Genomic DNA, 21,626 nt, shown 5'->3' with positions numbered 1-21,626 from the left:
GGACAATTAGAAATAGCATGAGTAGAATCACCACAATAGAAACACAGTCTGTTCAGACGTCTGTGTTCGTGCCGTTCTACTTTAGTCATAGTCCTGTCGCACTGCATAGGCTCAGGCTTACTCTCAGACAATACCGCCAGATGGTGCACAGATTTACGCTCGCGCAAGCGACGACCGATCTGAATGGCCAAGGACATAGACTCATTCAAACCAGCAGGCATAGGAAATCCCACCATTACATCCTTAAGAGCTTCAGAGAGACCCTTTCTGAACAAAGCCGCTAGTGCAGATTCATTCCACAGAGTGAGTACTGACCATTTCCTAAATTTCTGACAATATACTTCTACATCATCCTGACCCTGGCATAAAGCCAGCAGATTTTTCTCAGCTTGATCCACTGAATTAGGCTCATCGTAAAGCAATCCCAGCGCCTGGAAAAATGCATCAACATTACTCAATGCAGAATCTCCTGGTGCAAGAGAAAACGCCCAGTCCTGTGGGTCGCCGCGCAAAAAAGAAATAATAATCAAAACCTGTTGAATAGGATTACCAGAAGAATGAGGTTTCAAGGCCAAAAATAGCTTACAATTATTTCTGAAGCTCAGGAACTTAGTTCTGTCACCAAAAAACAAATCAGGAATCGGAATTCTTGGTTCTAGCATCGATTTCTGATCAATAGTATCTTGAATCTTTTGTACATTTACAACGAGATTATCCATTGAGGAGCACAGAGCCTGAATATCCATGTCCACAGCTGTGTCCTGAAGCACTCTAATGTCTAGGGGAAAAAAAAGACTGAAGACAGAGCTAAGAAAAAAAAATGATGTCAGGATTTCTTTTTTCCCTCTATTGGAAATCATTGGTTGGCTCCTTGTACTGTTATGGCTGGCAATCAGGCAACACAGCGTGCAGTAATCAGCGCACATACAGAGATCTGGCAATAACCAAAAACAATAGGACGAGCTCTGAGACGTGGAATCTCTGTAGACTGCAGTACCTGATCTATCCTCACACAACTGAAAGCAGCAGTGGATTGCGCCTATCAACTACCTATGCAACTCAGCACTGCCTGAGGAGCTGACTAGCCTGAAGATAGAAATACAAGCCTGACTTACCTCAGAGAAATACCCCAAAGGAACAGGCAGCCCCCCACATATAATGACTGTTAGCAAGATGAAAAGACAAACGTAGGAATGAAATAGATTCAGCAAAGTGAGGCCCGATATTCTAGACAGAGCGAGGATAGCAAAGAGAACTATGCAGTCTACAAAAAACCCTAAAACGAAAACCACGCAAAGGGGCAAAAAGACCCACCGTGCCGAACTAACAGCACGGCGGTGCACCCCTTTGCTTCTCAGAGCTTCCAGCAAAAGTTAATAGCAAGCTGGACAGAAAAAACAGAAAACAAACTAGAAGCACTTATCTAGCAGAGCAGCAGGCCCAAGGAAAGATGCAGTAGCTCAGATCCAACACTGGAACATTGACAAGGAGCAAGGAAGACAGACTCAGGTGGAGCTAAATAGCAAGGCAGCCAACGAGCTCACCAAAACACCTGAGGGAGGAAGCCCAGAGACTGCAATACCACTTGTGACCACAGAAGTGAACTCAGCCACAGAATTCACAACAGCACATGAGTTCAGGTAATTTCAGGATGGTATTTTGTAGGGTTTTTCGCTGACCGCGCAGTTCACTTTTGTATCCTCTGCTATCTAGTTTTAGCGGGCCTCATTTTGCTGAATCTGTTTTCATTACTACGTATGTGCTTTCCTCTCATTTCACCGTCATTACATGTGGGGGGCTGCTATTTCTGTGGGGTGTTTCTCTGGAGGCAAGAGAGGTCTTTGTTTCTTCTAATAGGGGAAGCTAGTCCTTCGGCTGGTGCGAGACGTCTAGAATCATCGTAGGCACGTTCCCCGGCTACTGCTAGTGTTGTGAATTAGGTTCAGGATCGCGGTCAGCTCAGTTTCCATTACCCTAGAGCTTGTTCTGTTTTTTGTGTGCTTGTCCTTTTGTGATCCCCTGCCATTAGGATCATGACAGCTGAAGCCTTCAGTAAAGGTAAAGAGACTGCAACCTTGTGTCCTCGTTCTTCACTGCGCCTCTCACCATCCACCATCTACACTCTGGGAAGCCCTGGGGACATACTTCACCTGTGGGAAGGTATACCAACTAGCTGCCATAACATCACCCCAGCGGACCCCTAAACAGCGTCGGTCACCCTGACCGAATACCACAGGTGGCGTCACGAACATTATCCCTTTAAAGACCTTTCCCCCCCCCCCATTTCATCAACGGACCTCCCGAGGGCCACGGACCGGGTCAGCCACCGTGACATCCCCATTGACTACAGAAGGGCCCGGCACTGAGTACCCCACAGCCCTTGGGGGCGCTCCATAAGCACTGAGCAAAAACTCTACATTCTTGAGGAATATTATGATTTTGAGAGTTTCTGTTCAGTTTCTGCTCCAAAACTGCTTGAAAAACTCAGGGTGCACATAGCCTAAGGGTTTTTTTAGACTGAAAAAATCTGATGTAGGCTATGTGCACACGTTGCGGATTTGACTGTGGAATTTTCTGTGCAGATTCTGCATTTCTTGGCAAAAAACGCAGATCAGAATCTGCTCCTTTTTTTGCGCGTTTTTTTTTTTTGCGGATTTTGTGCAGATTTCATCCTTTTTTTCATCCCTGCAGATTTCTATTATGGAATGGGTGCAAAAACGCAGCAGATCTGCAAAAACAATTGACATGGTCCTTTTTTGAATCTGCTGCGTTTTCCGTGCGGATTTTTCCGCACCATTAGCGCAACATTTTTTTTCCCATTGATTTACATTGTACTGTAAATCACTTGCGGATCTGCAGCGTTTCTGCTCGAAAAAAAATGATGCGGATCCGCAGGAAATCTACAACATGTGCACATAGCCTTAGACTCCATGAGGTTCTTTGTCGAAGTTTTAAGTACTGACATTGTTTTAATGGGTTTTTTTCAGAGTTTTTTGCAACCTTTTGACTTGACAGTATCAAGTTTGGAACAGATCTCATGGTGAAATGCAACAAAGAAATCACACTTCTTTTTTTTCTATGGCAATTTTTTCAAAACCTCGTTTGGAAAAAAAGTTGCTGTGTGAACGGCAGTGTGAAGCAAGTTTTGATGTGGATCTGCTGAAAAACCTAAAAGCTCTGTGTGAACACACCCTAAATCTGACATTGTAATGTAAATGCTTTAGAAATGTCCTTTTTTAGGAAGGCATTTGTGCAATGATAGAGTGGAGAATGATACGATGAGACACAGGTTAGAAGTTCTGCCATCATCTTTTATTTCTAATATTATCTCAACATCTTGGCAGGTTTCCTTTTGCCAGGCATCTTCCTGTGTTACAATAGCGCCATCAATAGGTGACAACACAGACAGTCTGTAGCTGCACCATTGATTGTTTCCTGAAATTAGTAGTCCATGGGTGGGGAAAAATATATCTTTTTTTACTTAAATGCATGTATTTGCGGCTAAAAATCACTTTTTTAATCGGGTTTCATTAAACCATTAAACATTTAGCACTCTTTGGCTCTTGCAAGCTCTTTGTCTCCCTGCACATTCACCTTTGATATCGTCCAACTAAAAAGAACATAGAAAAGGCAGATAAAAGAGTACTAATCCCCCATTAGACCATCAAAATGAGTTCACTGACAGACTCTCAGTTAACTCCTTCTGTAGCCAGCAAAAGACAATGCAACAAAGAGGCTATAGAAGGCAAACGGTGCAAAATTTGTGATGAATCCTAACTGCAATAATTATTTTGAGCCCCAATTCCCTTCACGTCATTAAAAAAAAGAAATACCCCTAAAGGTGGACAACCCCTTGAATGATTATTAAAGTAATTTTATTTTTATGTCTTTTAGATCTTGTCTCAGAGGAAGAACCTGCGCCGTGCGCTTTTTCTGGTCATGGGAGAGAATGTCACTTAAACAACACAGAGTGTCGGGGGAAGTGGGAAGGTCCCAATGGCGGCATCACAAACTTCGATAATTTCTTTTTTGCTATGCTGACTGTATTCCAGTGCATCACTATGGAAGGATGGACAGACGTTCTGTACTGGGTGAGCAATATAACATACAAGCCCCCATACTAATCCCCTCTGCCACTCCTACATTTCGCTTCTACGTTAGTTTCCGTTCGGTTCCCCTTCTTAGTTTATAACTTTCCAAGGAATAAATGTGTCTCACTTTATGCAATGTTCCTATGCATATCTATGTCTACAGATGCAGGACGCTATGGGGCACGAGCTTCCCTGGGTATACTTTGTCAGCTTGGTTATTTTCGGATCATTCTTCGTTTTAAACCTTGTCTTGGGTGTGTTGAGTGGGTAAGTTCATGCTGCTGGCAAGACCCCAGAAGTCATACAGTGTGTATGTATATATTATATTTATATTGTTTTACTGAAGCTTACATTCATTAAAAATAATTCAATTTTACTCTAGCTTGTCATCAGATGGTAATTTTAGAGATAGCAGCAGAGATGGAGGTGGAGAGGGGAGAAAGCATTTGAGTTTTCAGAGAAGGCAGATCACACAGACTGAACTATAGGGAGGGTGAAGTGGGGTGTGAATTTCAAAGGTGGTATATCAGTGTACAGTTAAGTCCTTATATATTTGGACAGAGACAACATTTTTCTAATTTTGGTTATAGACATTACCACAACGAATTTTAAACAAAACAATTCAGGTGCAGTAGAAGTTCAGACTTTCAGCTTTCATTTGAGGGTATTCACATTAAAATTGGATGAAGGGTTTAGGAGTTTCAGCTCCTTAACATGTGCCACCCTGTTTTTAAAGGGACCAAAAGTAATTGGACAGATTAAATAATTGTAAATAAAATGTTAATTTCTACTTGGTTGAAAACCCTTTGTTGGCAATGACTGCCTGAAGTCTTGAACTCATGACCATCACCAGACGCTGTGTTTCCTCCTTTTTGATGTTCTGCCAGGCCTTCACTGCCGTGGTTTTCAGTTGTTGTTTGTTTGTGGGCCTTTCTGTCTGAAGTTTAGTCTTTAACAAGTGAAATGCATGCTCAATTGGGTTGAGATCAGGTGACTGACTTCGCCATTCAAGAATATTCCACTTCTTTGCTTTAATAAACTCCTGGGTTGCTTTGGCTTTATGTTTTGGGTCATTGTCCATCTGTAGTATGAAACGACGACCAATCAGTTTTGCTGCATTTGGCTGGATGTGAGCACACAGTATGGCGGCTCTGAATACCTCAGACTTCATTCCGCTGCTTCTGTCCTGTGTCACATCATCAATAAACACTAGTGACCCAGTGCCACTGGCAGTCATGCATGCCCAAGCCATCACACTGCCTCCGCCGTGTTTTACAGATGATGTGGTATGCTTTGGATCATGAGCTGTACCACGCCTTCGCCATACTTTTCTCTTTCCATCATTCTGGTAGAGGTTGATCTTGGTTTCATCTGTCCAAACATTCCAGAACTGTGATGGCTTTTTTAGATGTTTTTTAGCCTTTTTACTCTTGATGCTTATGAGTGGCTTGCACCGTGCAGTGAACCCTCTGAATTTACTTTCATGCAGTCTTCTCTTTATGGTAGATTTGGATATTGATACGCCGACCTCCTGGAGAGTGTTGTTCACTTGGTTGGCTGTTGTGAAGGGGTTTCTCTTCACCATGGAGATTATTCTGCGATCATCCACCACTGTTGTCTTCTGTGGGCGCCCAGGTCTTTTTGCATTGATGAGTTCACCAGTGCTTTCTTTCTTTCTCAGGATGTACCAAACTGTAGATTTTGCCACTCCTAATATTGTAGCAATTTCTCGGATGGGTTTTTTCTGTTTTCGCAGCTTAAGGATGGCTCGTTTCACCTGCATGGAGAGCTCCTTTGACCACATGTTTACTTCACAACAAAACCTTCCAAATGCAAGAACCACACCTCAAATCAACTCCAGGCCTTTTATCTGCTTAATTGAGAATGACATAATGAAGAGATTGCCCACACCGGTCCATGAAATTGCCTTGGAGTCAATTGTCCAATTACTTTTGGTCCCTTTAAAAACAGGGTGGCACATGTTAAGGAGCTGAAACTCCTAAATCCTTCATCCAATTTTATCATGGATACCCTCAAATGAAAGCTGAAAGTCTGAACTTCAACTGCATCTGAATTGTTTTGTTTAAAATTCATTGTGGTAATGTCTATAACCAAAATTAGAAAAATGTTGTCTCTGTCCAAATATATATGGACTTAAATGTACACAGAGAGGAAAAGACCTATGAGAGACACTGAAGGAGGGAAGGGGAAGTCACACATACCCCATAATCTGTCAACACCAGGAAGGAGAACGCCATCCAGGGCAGAGAATCGAGATATCAGTACAGGAATGACGCTCTGCTGAATTACCACCAAGGGCTGAGAATGAAGATATCAGTACAGGAACGAAGCTGTGCTAGAACTCCACCAAGGGCAGAGGATGGAGATATCAGTACATGAATGTATGTGTACTGGAACTCAACCAAGGGCTCAGAATGAAGATCTCAATCGAGGAATGAAGCCGTGTTGGAACTCCACCAAGGTAAGAGAATGGAGATATCAGTACATGAGTGAAGCTGTGCTGGATTTCCACCAAGGGCTGAGAATGAAGATATCAGTACCGGAATGAAGCTGTGCTGGAACTCTATCAAGGGCAGAAGATGGAGGTATCAGTAAAGGAATGAAGCTGTGCTGGATTTCCACAAAGGGAAGAGGATGGAGATATCAGTTCAGGAAAAAAGCTGTGCTGGATTTCCACCGAGACTAAGGATGGAGATATCAGTACAGCAATTAAGCTGTACTGATACATGAGACCTAGTGAAGGTCACATCATTCTAGATCCACGGACTTAACATCCAGCGTTTGTTATTTGTAGGGTCAACCCTAATATGTTTTTGGTAGTTAATACAGGGGTGGGGGTTCTCATTCAGCTCCTTATCAAATAGAGCAGAGTGAGTACATGGAGTATCAGTCCACTGATTTCAATGGGAGCAGTGTAATACTTCATATTACTGCCCCGCATTGTTATACAGCAGTAGGAAATGCTGCCTTCCTTCGTAGGTTTTCTGCACTCACGTCTCTATAATTCTATTCTGTGCTAGAGAGTTCTCAAAGGAAAGAGAGAAAGCCAAAGCCAGGGGGGACTTCCAGAAACTGAGGGAGAAGCAGCAGATGGAGGAAGATCTTAAAGGATATCTAGATTGGATCACACAGGCAGAAGATATCGATCCAGAAGGGGAAGATAGATTAGAAAGACACAACCGTGAGTATCTGATGTAAATCAGCATTATATTCACTTCTTGAGGATTTTTAAGGGCTTAATACAAAGAATGTTTTATTTAGGCAAAACACTGGTCTCCCTCCTTAAAGAGATTGTCACATTAAATTTATTTATCGCCTATCCTGTGGGTAGGAGATAAATTTATTATGACTGTGGCCCCCAAGAACAAGGTAGTGAGGATGAGTGACCACTAGTCCATTGGCCACGTCGGTAATCTGTGGAGCCCTGAGAACCACCTCCTACCTGACTGCATCCACGGCTCTTCTTTTAATTAGATGGCCTGGCGCAACGTCATAATTGCAGCGTGATATACACGTGATGTTGGCACACCAGCACAGATAATCAAAAGAACAGCCGCTAATGATGGCAGATAGGAGGAAGCTCTCCGGGCTCCCATCCAGTGACCACAAACTACTGACGTGACCAATGGACTGAACACCCCTCCATTTACTAACATGTGACTGACGATACAGAAATCTCTGTCGGTCCCATAGAAATAAATGAAGGGATGCTCTCATATGCACATTTCTGCTTCTTTCATATGCCAGACTTTGGGATACTCATTCTCCAATTTTGTTTCCACGTAGACCATTAGCTGTGTGCACTGATACACATCTTATAATGGGTCCGTGAGCTCTTTGGGTGCAGTTTGTGGCGCACATGAACAGCTCACGGGCCCTTTATAGGCTCTTATGGATTGGCCCTCAATGTAATGTTATATCGCAGATGCTCAAATGAATGACTGTCTATGTAGAAAATGAACGGACCTGGTCCAAAACAATGGGAGTTAGAGTTGAGAAAACATATTCACAGGAACCTTGTTCGATGTTCACAACGGTTCTCCATGGCAACTGGACCAAGGCTGTCCAAAGTTCCTCAGCCAACTCGTCAATGCTGGCATCCTAATCTCCCCTTGTGATGTAAACCACCCCTTGATGTCATAATGTTATAGGGGCCAAGTAATCACAAGATGCACCCAAGATGACGGCAGTCAAATGCCAGCTGAGGAAGTTCACACTCCTTTGGTCCGGCTGCCATGGAGTACCGACGTGGACTCTGGATTTGGGCCCTGCTAATCTTTGTGCTCAACTCTAGTGGGAGCCACTAATTTCTAGCAGCTCTCCACTTTGGCACATAAACCCACCGATCAGCTCGGGAACCCTCTTTGTCAGGAACCAGACCCTCACCTATCTTATACTAATGCCAACTGGAAGGGTAGGCCACCCAAAGATAACCCTTTTAATATACTGTAAATAGCAATAAAATATTGTTTTCCCTTAATGTCTTGTCCAGTGAAGAGAAGGGGAAGGTTCAACCTCTGGGATGCCCAATGATGGGCAGAATGGGGCATTTTTAGCCCTGCTAGCATGGAGCTTGCAGTACGCTTGCATGATCTGTGCTTTCCTCATTCTCGGTCTCCCAGAGAAAGACGAGCGCAGCACTTGTCAGCCCCATAGGTAATGAATGGAGCGGCAGCCGAGCATGTGCACTGGCATTCCATACTATTAGGGATGAAAGTGCCCGTTCTGCCTATTACTGGAAGGTCCCAATGGTCATACCCCCATCGATCTATAAAATATTATTTATCCGGTGGATAGGAGATAACTTCTCATCACAGGACAACCCCTTTAAGCAGGATATTAACTATAACCGTCACTGGAATAGTCCTTTAGGGTTGCTGTGTCCATATGTACAGACCTGATGCAATCAGTAGAGATAGCTGCATATTCTTAGGATTTGGCATAAATGTATGAGATGTGAATATACCCCTGCCGCTACCTTAGAACACTAGGGTAGTCACCATTAAGAATCAAGAACCCCAAGATTACCGCAATCACACCCACTTGTGCAAAAGATGTCAATCTAAGACCAGATTCACACACATATCTGCGTCAGGGTTTCTATCGGAATCTCAGAAAAACAGGATTCCGCTGGAAACCCCAACAAAGCCCCGATGAGACATTCGCTGCTATGAGGCTGACAGTCACTTGGGATGCTGTCTGGACTCCGTCCCGGCAGTGTTCATCTTTTTCAGACTTGCACAAAAATGCGGTCTGGCACAATATCACATCGTGACTAATGACAGCGAATGATGAAGATGCTGAGATTCAACAGTCATCAGCAATTCATCCTTGCTGGATTTCTGCACAGTATTCATTCACAATTTCATGCAGTCACTATTCCCCATCCAGCCCTAGCCTTAGGTGTATAGAACCATAATCTGCTAAATTTGGACCTCTATATTTGGGGCTAGTGTTTCTCCTTGTGGAAACCAACAGATAGAGACTTATAGACCAGGCAATGTATCTTGGGAAATAGTTATGCAAATTAACTCTCATCTAAGAGAATGAAAGGTGGCTTCCTAGTGCCACCTATGGTTCCAAACTGTCCGACCCTTTAACGAGCATTGCCACATGACTTTGAATATTTGGCCAAAGTCTCCTCCATCTACGTTAACCCTTCTTTTTTCAAAGCTTCCTTGAGAGCCGCAATATCCGTGTTCTAGGAGCCGTCAGTCTTTCTGTTATCAGTCTTTGTCTGTTTGCTTCCTGTCGGTCACAAAAAATGTCACGTGTCGGTCACAAAAAATGTCATGTACGTTCTACATCATCGTGTATCTCTTGTGGGAAACGTCTATATGTCTGTTGTGTGCAATGTCCGTCTGTCTCTCACATACAGGCGTCTCTCTGGCAGACTTGACGTGCAAGAGGAAAGGGAAACTTCAACGGTTAATGCACCATAACCATGCCTCAGAAAACCACAGTAACTCTCTGTCTTGTGTACCCCGTGATTTGTGGCTTCTCTTGTGCATAGTCCCCTCATGCTGTAACCCAATGGACGCCGCTGTAACTTTCCAGTGTCCTGCTCCCTCTATCACCAATGTGTGCTGTGATGTGACAGTGGTGGTGAATAGATTATATCTCGTATTATTTTACTTTAGCCATGTTGTGGATAGTCCTATAAGCTAAGGAACATTCTATCCAGTAGAGATGGGATAGTATACAGGTATATAAAGCGCCCCATCCTCGAGGGCAGGTTCCCGATTCTCCTATTATTCTTTTCCTAGCTGCTTGTGGAGACCGGGCATGTAATTTCAATATGGTCCCTTCTGGCTGCGTTCACCAGCTTATGGTAAAGCTAAGACATTATTGATTAGGGACCCTTTTATGAGATTTCAGCTCTAGAGGTAATGATAAAGCTTAGTCAATATTCGCCCATTATGCCACGTACAACCCTATCCATATGTATGTGACAGTCCTGCTCGCATTTCCATTGAACGTCACTGTGATGTGTTCTATGTACTCATGAACATATATGTTCGTACTCCCTTCTTTGTCAGAGATTATTTCCATGATTTCGGGAAAAAAGAGAATCTAGTTTTCTAGGTAAAACAATGGTGATAAATTGAATTCTAAAGCGGTAACATATTCCAAAACACTTTACAATTCAGGCGGTACAAGTACAGGTAAGATCAGACATTGGAGTCAGACCAATGCAAAGAGGAGTGAGAGTCCTGCTCACAAGAGCTTACAATCTATGTGAAAATAGGGGGAACTCAAGAGGTTAAAGTGCTTGTATTGTAAATTGTGTGATCCAGCCATCTTTATGATAAATAAGGGTATTCATGTAAAGCTGCATATACTGATCACCAGCCAGTATCTGTGTACGTCGAGATGCAAAGTGCTACCGAGTGCATGAGGTGTGTGTTCAAAACAGGTGGTTGAAAGGACCAGATTCTGATGAAAATGTAGGAAGAGGGTACTGTAGAAAGTTAGATTAGCTAAATAATTGGCATGTCTGAGAAGATGCATTTTTAGGGCACGCTGAAAACTGTGGACACTGAGAAACAACCAGATTATCTGGGGAGTGCATTCCAGATAACTAGTGCAGCATTAGAAAATAATAATAATAATCTTTATTTATATAGCACCAACATATTCCGCAGCGCTTTACAGCTTAACAGTTTCAAACACAACAGTCATAAGTAACAACATTAACAATACAATAATTAAAGCACAATAAGCCGACCCTGCTCGTGAGAGCTTACAATCTACAATGAGGTGGGGGAGATACAAAGTACAGGTGTGTATTTACAATGATGTACAGTATTTACAATGATGGTCCAGCCATCTTCAGGGGGTTGGGGGTAGATGGAAGTAGTGAATGGGCTACACACAATTATAAAATGACTGATTAGGGAACGTGATAGGGCGCTCTGAACAAATGTGTTTTGAGGGAGCGCCTCAAACTATGCAAATTGGGAATGGTCCTAATATCTTGGGGTAGAGCATTCCAGAGGATTGGCGCAGCACGGGAGAAGTCTTGTAGTCGGGAGTGGGAGGTACGGATTAGTGCAGAGGTTAGTCGAAAGTCATTTGCAGAGCACAGAGGTCGGTTAGGCAGATAGACAGAAATGAGTGAGGAGATGTAAGGGGGTGCCGCACTGTGGAGAGCTTTGTGGGCGAGAACAAGTACTTTGAATTGGATTCTATAATGAATGGGCAGCCAGTGTAACGACTGGCGAGGAGAGGACGCGTCTGGAGCGCCCCCAGACACAGGGCCACAGGTCACTCGGTACCGGTCCCTTCTCCTTCTGTTCTGCGGTTGTCACGGTGGCTGGGCCCGGTCGTGACCCTGCTATGGGGCGTCCAATGAAGATGGTAGTACAGTCTGTCAGTAGTTCGTGACGCCACCTGTGGTGTTCGGTCAGGGCGACCGACGCTGCTGTGGGGTCCGCTGGGGTGATGAAATGGCAGCTGGATGGTATACCTTCCCACAGGTGAAGTATGTCCCCAGGGCTTCCCAGTAAGGTGGATGGTGATGGTGTGAGGTGCAGGCAATAACGAGGACACAGGGTTGCAGTCTCTTTACCTTTTACTGAAGGCTTCAGTACACTCAGTCCAGAGCACGTTCAACCGGGCTATCAGAGACCGGCCAGTCCGATGGGCACATCCAGAGTTTCCCTCGCAGATGGAAATCATTGCCTACCAATAGCGCCTGTGTGTTGTAGTCCTACCCTGCTGAGCATTCGGAATAGTCCTCACAACTGCTGTTCTCTTTCGTTCGTTCTCTACAGCTCTCTCTCTCTCTCATTCTTTGGTTTCAGATGTTGCTAGTTTCTAACGTCCCCCAGATAATGTATGGCTAGGACGCCACCCGTTTGACGGGAAGGCTTGGAGGTCTTCCGGGACCCTAGAGATGCCCCTCTCCCAATGTTGCCCCCTATGTCTTCGTAGGTGTAAAAGGTAGACAGCCAACCTATAATCAACTGTCCAGCGGAATTTGAAGTAAGGCCTGAAGTCAGTTACTCCTACGGTGATCCAGCCACCGACTACACGCCTCAGTAAGATGTTGCCTTCCTCTCTCGGCATGACTCTTACTGGCTCTCCTTTGTGCTGATCTCGTTTACACTGTTCCACAATATTCTTCCCCTCTTGTCTCTTCCTTAGGATACCGCCGCAAGGTGTGCAGGCGCGGTTCCGTTACGTTCTGTTCTGTCGCTAGGCACCTGCCAGGTTCCCACGCCCGACAGGGACCCCCCTGTGTCTTCTCCCCGCAACACCCCCTGCCACGGGATGTTGCCTGGTTCCAACCCAGTCAGCTTCTGACTAACTTCCTCCCCAGCCCCTAGTTTTACCAGTGTGAGGAGTGGCCCAATAAATAAAGCCTTTTGGTCCCCCTAGTGGCCGGAGTGTGAAGTGTAATGTGTTCTGGTGATACCTGGTCAGGAGAACTCTTTAGTGCCATCGGACCTACCGCTACTCGCCTTGGGGCCATACTGCAACGACCAGGTCTCTGGGGCGCTGCACTCCCCCCCGGTTAAATCCAGTACTCCTGGACTGGGAAGAAGAACAACAATATAATGCAGTGAAAGACATACAAAATTTTTGGATGCTAAGAACAAATAAATAGAAAAGGTGCTTCCCTTTATGGGAGGTAAGGACACTTGAACGTTACAAACAAAAATAACAGTTAAATATTTTTTTAAATAACATTATGACTATAAATAACTCTCTGTACCCAGCCGGGTATTCTACTAAGTGCAAAATTTTCGAACATTAAACTAACTCTTCCTTTAAGGGCGTATAAGCTGAACCCACTACAGGCCTACTATCAAGTACTACAACAACTCAACTTTCTTTTCCGTTCTCACTTCACCAATGCAGGACCGCCTAGCTCCTTGGCTGAGCCTACTGCCATTGTGCCGAACATCTTTCTACGTTTCTCAGGAGGACTCTCTCTCTAACCCCTACGGGCTCACTTCAAGCTTTCCTGTCCTCAATCTTTATTAACATTACTAAACTATCTAAATTCTTCAGCATTATTAACTTTTTAGTAAAACAATCATCAAACATTCCCTTTAAGAGGGACCCAAGTCTCTGGTACAGACTCTCTTTCAGCAAGTTCACAGCAATCAAGTCTTTCTGCAGCAAGTCTTCGCAAAGTCTTCGCAAAGTCTTCCTCGACTTATAAAACCAGTAGGGGGCACCTTTAAGAAGGTGCAACTATTTACTAAGCCAGTTTGTGAATCATTCACCGTCCATGATTCGGCAGTCTTTAAAACAATGATGAACAGTAGAAAAACAAACAATAGAGATCCCGGGTCAACAAAGGGAGTTAACCCTGGACGGGTTGGAAGTAGCAGCAGGTAACAGTTAACTATTTACATATGTTCAGGTCTTCGAGGTTTAGTGTTGTGGAGGTTGTGGCCTTACCTGTTGTGAATTCTGTGGTCACAAGTGGTATTGCAGTCTCTGGGCGTCCTCCCTCAGGTGTTTTGGTGAGCTCGTTGGCTGCCTTGCTATTTAGCTCCACCTGAGTCTGTCTTCCTTGCTCCTTGTCAATGTTCCAGTGTTGGATCTGAGCTACTGCATCTTTCCTTGGGCCTGCTGCTCTGCTAGATAAGTGCTTCTAGTTTGTTTTCTGTTTTTTCTGTCCAGCTTGTTATTATCTTTTGCTGGAAGCTCTGAGAAGCAAAGGGGTGCACCGCCGTGCTGTTAGTTCGGCACGGTGGGTCTTTTTGCCCCTTTGCGTGGTTTTCGTTTTAGGGTTTTTGGTAGACTGCATAGTTCTCTTTGCTATCCTCGCTCTGTCTAGAATATCGGGCCTCACTTTGCTGAATCTATTTCATTCCTACGTTTGTCTTTTTCATCTTGCTAACAGTCATTATATGTGGGGGCTGCCTATTCCTTTGGGGTATTTCTCTGAGGTAAGTCAGGCTTGTATTTCTATCTTCAGGCTAGTCAGCTCCTCAGGCAGTGCCGAGTTGCATAGGTAGTGATAGGCGCAATCCACTGCTGCTTCCAGTTGTGTGAGGACAGTTCAGGTACTGCAGTCTACAGAGATTCCACGTCTCAGAGCTCGTCCTATTGTTTTGGGTTTTTGCCAGATCTCTGTATGTGCGCTGATTACTGCACGCTGTGTTGCCTGATTGCCAGCCATAACAGTACAAGGAGCCAATTCAATGATTTCCAATAGAGGGAAAAAAGAAATCCTGACATCATTTTTTTTTCTTAGCTCTGTCTTCAGTCTTTTTTTTCCCCTAGACATTAGAGTGCTTCAGGACACAGCTGTGGACATGGATATTCAGGCTCTGTGCTCCTCAATGGATAATCTCGTTGTAAATGTACAAAAGATTCAAGATACTATTGATCAGAAATCGATGCTAGAACCAAGAATTCCGATTCCTGATTTGTTTTTTGGTGACAGAACTAAGTTCCTGAGCTTCAGAAATAATTGTAAGCTATTTTTGGCCTTGAAACCTCATTCTTCTGGTAATCCTATTCAACAGGTTTTGATTATTATTTCTTTTTTGCGCGGCGACCCACAGGACTGGGCGTTTTCTCTTGCACCAGGAGATTCTGCATTGAGTAATATTGATGCATTTTTCCAGGCGCTGGGATTGCTTTACGATGAGCCTAATTCAGTGGATCAAGCTGAGAAAAATCTGCTGGCTTTATGCCAGGGTCAGGATGATGTAGAAGTATATTGTCAGAAATTTAGAAAATGGTCAGTACTCACTCTGTGGAATGAATCTGCACTAGCGGCTTTGTTCAGAAAGGGTCTCTCTGAAGCTCTTAAGGATGTAATGGTGGGATTTCCTATGCCTGCTGGTTTGAATGAGTCTATGTCCTTGGCCATTCAGATCGGTCGTCGCTTGCGCGAGCGTAAATCTGTGCACCATCTGGCGGTACTGTCTGAGAGTAAGCCTGAGCCTATGCAGTGCAACAGGACTATGACTAAAGTAGAACGGCACGAACACAGACGTCTGAACAGACTGTGTTTCTATTGTGGTGATTCTACTCATGCTATTTCTAATTGTCCTAAACGCACTAGGCGGTTCGATAGCTCAGCCGTTATTGGTACTGTACAGTCCAAATTCCTTTTGTCCATTACCTTAATGTGCTCTTTGTCATCATATTCTGTCATGGCGTTTGTGGATTCAGGCGCTGCCCTGAATCTGATGGATTTGGATTATGCTAAACGTTGTGGATTTTTCTTGGAGCCTTTGCGGTGTCCTATTCCGTTGAGAGGAATTGATGCTACACCTCTGGCCAAGAATAAGCCTCAGTACTGGGCCCAGCTGACCATGTGCATGGCTCCTGCACATCAGGAAGTTATTCGCTTTTTGGTACTGCATAATTTGCATGATGTGGTCGTGTTGGGGTTGCCATGGCTACAAACCCATAATCCAGTATTGGATTGGAACTCTATGTCGGTAACCAGCTGGGGTTGTCAGGGAGTACATGGTGATGTTCCATTTTTGTCTATTTCGTCATCTATTCCTTCTGACATCCCAGAGTTCTTGTCGGACTTTCAGGATGTATTTGAAGAGTCCAAGTCTGATGCCCTTCCTCCGCATAGGAATTGTGATTGTGCTATCGATTTGATTCCTGGTAGTAAATTCCCTAAGGGTCGTTTATTTAATTTGTCCGTACCTGAACACACCGCTATGCGCAGTTATGTGAAGGAGTCCCTGGAGAAGGGACATATTCGCCCATCGTCGTCACCATTGGGAGCAGGGTTCTTTTTTGTAGCCAAGAAGGATGGTTCGCTAAGACCGTGTATTGATTACCGCCTTCTTAATAAGATCACTGTTAAGTTTCAGTATCCCTTGCCATTGATTTCTGACTTGTTTGCTCGGATTAAGGGGGCTAGTTGGTTTACTAAGATTGATCTTCGTGGTGCGTATAATCTGGTGAGAATCAGGCAGGGAGATGAATGGAAAACGGCATTTAATACGCCCGAGGGTCATTTTGAGTATCTGGTGATGCCGTTCGGACTTGCCAATGCTCCATCTGTTTTTCAGTCTTTTATGCATGACATTTTTCGTGAGTATCTGGATAAATTCTTGATTGTTTACTTGGATGACATTTTGATCTTCTCTGATGATTGGGAGTCTCATGTAAAGCAAGTCAGAATGGTTTTCCAGGTACTGCGTGCTAATTCCTTGTTTGTGAAGGGATCAAAGTGTCTCTTCGGTGTGCAGAAAGTTTCATTTTTGGGGTTCATCTTTTCCCCTTCTACTATCGAGATGGATCCGGTTAAGGTTCAGGCCATCCAGGATTGGACTCAGCCGACATCTCTAAAAAGTTTGCAGAGTGTTCCCCACTACTCCTGACACTTGTTGGAGATGCTTAAAGGAGACTGGCTCTTATATGCACATTTGGTGGGATTGCCCTCCCATAAAAGCCTTATGGTTGGCTGTCTTTGAGCTTTATAACAAGATGTCTATCATTCAGATTCAACCTTCTCCATGCATAGCATTACTATCCCTATGTGATTTGTCGATTTCCCGATATAAAAAGAGCATCCTCAGACACTTCCTCACCGCGGTTAGGAACTTGATTCCACGCTTTTGGAAACAGGAAAAATTTCCCTCACGTGCGGAGTTTGTGGCGGAACTCAATGACATCTATAGGATGGAGCAGTTAATAAATCAATCTCTAGGTAATGTAAATAAAACATATATCACATGGGCCCCCTGGATAGCTTTCAGGGAAACCCCTGACCTGGATCTCTGGATTTCTGAAGCCCGATGTAATACATGACTCGCTCTCGCTTATCATTAGATCATTCATCAGTTTACGTCCTGACAACTGGGACGGGATGATGGCCGCGCCTTTCCCCACCCTGCCCCGTTACCCTACCCAATTCTCTCCTCTTCTTCTACCCCTCTATCTCTTCTCTACTCTAATCTCTTTGTTTGTTTTCCACCCCTTCTTTAGTTTGAATACGCATTGTGATTACTGAATAGTCATAATGAAAATAATATAGGTTATTATTCACTTCAATTGTTCTTCATTGTCAACATATTATAATATCAATCAGTAGTTTTACTTTTTAGAATGTTAAGTGCAAGATATATGATGTTGCTGTAATGCATTTCTTGTCTAACGTGTAATTTTACCTGGTATTTTACTGATATACTAGAATGCATCGTTTACTTTTATTCTTCTTGCTTCACTCAATAAACTTGATTTAAACAAAAAGTTTGCAGAAATTCCTGGGCTTTGCTAATTTTTATCGTCGCTTCATCTGTAATTTTTCTAGCATTGCCAGACCATTGACCGATTTGACCAAGAAGGGTGCTGATTTGGTTAATTGGTCTTCTGCTGCCGTGGAAGCTTTTCAGGAGTTGAAGCGTCGTTTTTGCTGTGCCCCTGTGTTGTGTCAACCTGATGTTTCTCTTCCGTTCCAGGTCGAGGTTGATGCTTCTGAGATTGGTGCAGGGGCGGTTTTGTCACAGAGAGGTTCTGGTTGCTCAGTGTTCAAACCATGTGCTTTCTTTTCCAGGAAATTTTCTGCTGCTGAGCGTAATTATGATGTGGGCAACCGAGAGTTGCTGGCCATGAAGTGGGCATTCGAGGAGTGGCGTCATTGGCTTGAGGGTGCTAAGCATCGCGTGGTGGTTTTGACTGATCATAAGAACCTTACTTATCTTGAGTCTGCCAAGCGCTTGAATCCTAGACAGGCCCGTTGGTCGTTATTTTTTGCTCGTTTTGATTTTGTGATTTCATACCTTCCGGGCTCTAAAAATGTGAAGGCGGATGCTCTGTCTAGGAGTTTTGTGCCCGACTCTCCGGGGTTATCTGAGCCGGCGAGTATCCTCAAGGAAGGAGTCATTGTGTCTGCCATCTCCCCTGATTTGCGGAGAGTGTTGCAGAAATTTCAGGCTAATAAACCTGATCGTTGTCCGGCCGAGAAACTGTTCGTCCCTGATAGGTGGACTAGTAAAGTTATCTCTGAACTTCATTGTTCGGTGCTGGCCGGTCATCCAGGAATCTTTGGTACCAGGGAGTTGGTTGCTAGATCCTTTTGGTGGCCGTCTCTGTCGCGGGATGTGCGTGCTTTTGTGCAGTCCTGTGGAATTTGTGCTAGGGCTAAGCCCTGCTGTTCACGTGCCAGTGGGTTGCTTTTGCCCTTGCCGGTCCCGAAGAGGCCTTGGACACATATTTCGATGGATTTCATTTCTGACCTTCCCGTTTCTCAAAAGATGTCTGTCATTTGGGTGGTCTGTGATCGCTTTTCTAAGATGGTCCATCTGGTGCCCTTGGTTAAATTGCCTTCCTCCTCTGATTTGGTGCCTTTGTTCTTCCAGCATGTGGTTCGTTTACATGGCATTCCTGAGAATATTGTTTCTGACAGAGGTTCCCAGTTTGTCTCAAGGTTCTGGCGAGCCTTTTGTGGTAGGATGGGCATTGACCTATCTTTTTCCTCGGCCTTCCATCCTCAGACTAATGGCCAGACCGAACGAACCAATCAGACCTTGGAAACATATCTGAGATGTTTTGTTTCCGCTGACCAGGATGATTGGGTGTCATTTTTGCCGTTGGCTGAGTTCGCCCTTAATAATCGGGCCAGCTCGGCTACCTTGGTCTCTCCATTTTTCTGCAATTCTGGGTTCCATCCTCGTTTCTCTTCAGGACAGGTTGAGTCTTCGGACTGTCCTGGTGTGGATTATGTGGTGGACAGGTTGCAGCAGATCTGGACTCAGGTAGTGGACAATTTGACCTTGTCCCAGGAGAAGGCTCAGCTTTTCGCTAATCGCAGACGCCGTGTGGGACCCCGACTTCGTGTTGGGGATCTGGTTTGGTTATCTTCTCGTCATATACCTATGAAGGTTTCCTCTCCTAAATTTAAACCTCGTTTTATTGGTCCGTATAGGATTTCTGAGATTCTCAATCCGGTGTCTTTTCGTCTGACCCTCCCAGACTCCTTTTCCATACATAATGTATTCCATAGGTCGTTGTTGAGGAGATACGTGGCACCTATGGTTCCATCTGTGGAGCCTCCTGCCCCTGTTTTGGTGGAGGGGGAATTGGAGTATATTGTGGAGAAGATTTTGGATTCTCGTGTCTCTAGACGGAAACTCCAGTATCTGGTCAAATGGAAGGGCTATGCTCAGGAAGATAATTCCTGGGTTTTTGCCTCTGATGTCCATGCCCCAGATCTTGTTCGTGCCTTTCATGTGGCTCATCCTGGTCGGCCTGGGGGTTCTGGTGAGGGTTCGGTGACCCCTCCTCAAGGGGGGGGTACTGTTGTGAATTCTGTGGTCACAAGTGGTATTGCAGTCTCTGGGCGTCCTCCCTCAGGTGTTTTGGTGAGCTCGTTGGCTGCCTTGCTATTTAGCTCCACCTGAGTCTGTCTTCCTTGCTCCTTGTCAATGTTCCAGTGTTGGATCTGAGCTACTGCATCTTTCCTTGGGCCTGCTGCTCTGCTAGATAAGTGCTTCTAGTTTGTTTTCTGTTTTTTCTGTCCAGCTTGTTATTATCTTTTGCTGGAAGCTCTGAGAAGCAAAGGGGTGCACCGCCGTGCTGTTAGTTCGGCACGGTGGGTCTTTTTGCCCCTTTGCGTGGTTTTCGTTTTAGGGTTTTTGGTAGACTGCATAGTTCTCTTTGCTATCCTCGCTCTGTCTAGAATATCGGGCCTCACTTTGCTGAATCTATTTCATTCCTACGTTTGTCTTTTTCATCTTGCTAACAGTCATTATATGTGGGGGCTGCCTATTCCTTTGGGGTATTTCTCTGAGGTAAGTCAGGCTTGTATTTCTATCTTCAGGCTAGTCAGCTCCTCAGGCAGTGCCGAGTTGCATAGGTAGTGATAGGCGCAATCCACTGCTGCTTCCAGTTGTGTGAGGACAGTTCAGGTACTGCAGTCTACAGAGATTCCACGTCTCAGAGCTCGTCCTATTGTTTTGGGTTTTTGCCAGATCTCTGTATGTGCGCTGATTACTGCACGCTGTGTTGCCTGATTGCCAGCCATAACAGTACAAGGAGCCAATTCAATGATTTCCAATAGAGGGAAAAAAGAAATCCTGACATCATTTTTTTTTCTTAGCTCTGTCTTCAGTCTTTTTTTTCCCCTAGACATTAGAGTGCTTCAGGACACAGCTGTGGACATGGATATTCAGGCTCTGTGCTCCTCAATGGATAATCTCGTTGTAAATGTACAAAAGATTCAAGATACTATTGATCAGAAATCGATGCTAGAACCAAGAATTCCGATTCCTGATTTGTTTTTTGGTGACAGAACTAAGTTCCTGAGCTTCAGAAATAATTGTAAGCTATTTTTGGCCTTGAAACCTCATTCTTCTGGTAATCCTATTCAACAGGTTTTGATTATTATTTCTTTTTTGCGCGGCGACCCACAGGACTGGGCGTTTTCTCTTGCACCAGGAGATTCTGCATTGAGTAATATTGATGCATTTTTCCAGGCGCTGGGATTGCTTTACGATGAGCCTAATTCAGTGGATCAAGCTGAGAAAAATCTGCTGGCTTTATGCCAGGGTCAGGATGATGTAGAAGTATATTGTCAGAAATTTAGAAAATGGTCAGTACTCACTCTGTGGAATGAATCTGCACTAGCGGCTTTGTTCAGAAAGGGTCTCTCTGAAGCTCTTAAGGATGTAATGGTGGGATTTCCTATGCCTGCTGGTTTGAATGAGTCTATGTCCTTGGCCATTCAGATCGGTCGTCGCTTGCGCGAGCGTAAATCTGTGCACCATCTGGCGGTACTGTCTGAGAGTAAGCCTGAGCCTATGCAGTGCAACAGGACTATGACTAAAGTAGAACGGCACGAACACAGACGTCTGAACAGACTGTGTTTCTATTGTGGTGATTCTACTCATGCTATTTCTAATTGTCCTAAACGCACTAGGCGGTTCGATAGCTCAGCCGTTATTGGTACTGTACAGTCCAAATTCCTTTTGTCCATTACCTTAATGTGCTCTTTGTCATCATATTCTGTCATGGCGTTTGTGGATTCAGGCGCTGCCCTGAATCTGATGGATTTGGATTATGCTAAACGTTGTG

The 21,626-nt window shown here is 44.4% G+C and overlaps 1 protein-coding gene across 1 annotated transcript in view; it reads left to right on the top strand.

Moving 5' to 3' along the window:
• The window catches only part of CACNA1F (calcium voltage-gated channel subunit alpha1 F), a 191,664-nt gene that overhangs the window by 60,491 nt on the left and 109,547 nt on the right, over positions 1-21,626 (top strand). Inside the window, exons 7-10 of the mRNA XM_069748245.1 lie at positions 3,895-4,091; positions 4,255-4,358; positions 7,133-7,293; positions 9,991-10,074. Coding sequence (XP_069604346.1) covers positions 3,895-4,091; positions 4,255-4,358; positions 7,133-7,293; positions 9,991-10,074 — 546 coding nt within the window. The remainder of the gene's footprint in view (positions 1-3,894; positions 4,092-4,254; positions 4,359-7,132; positions 7,294-9,990; positions 10,075-21,626) is intronic.

The sequence above is a fragment of the Ranitomeya imitator genome, chromosome 2 (genome assembly GCF_032444005.1).
Source record: "Ranitomeya imitator isolate aRanImi1 chromosome 2, aRanImi1.pri, whole genome shotgun sequence".
Taxonomy (NCBI): Eukaryota; Metazoa; Chordata; class Amphibia; order Anura; family Dendrobatidae; genus Ranitomeya; species Ranitomeya imitator.
This window is presented reverse-complemented; position numbering and strand designations above follow the sequence as displayed.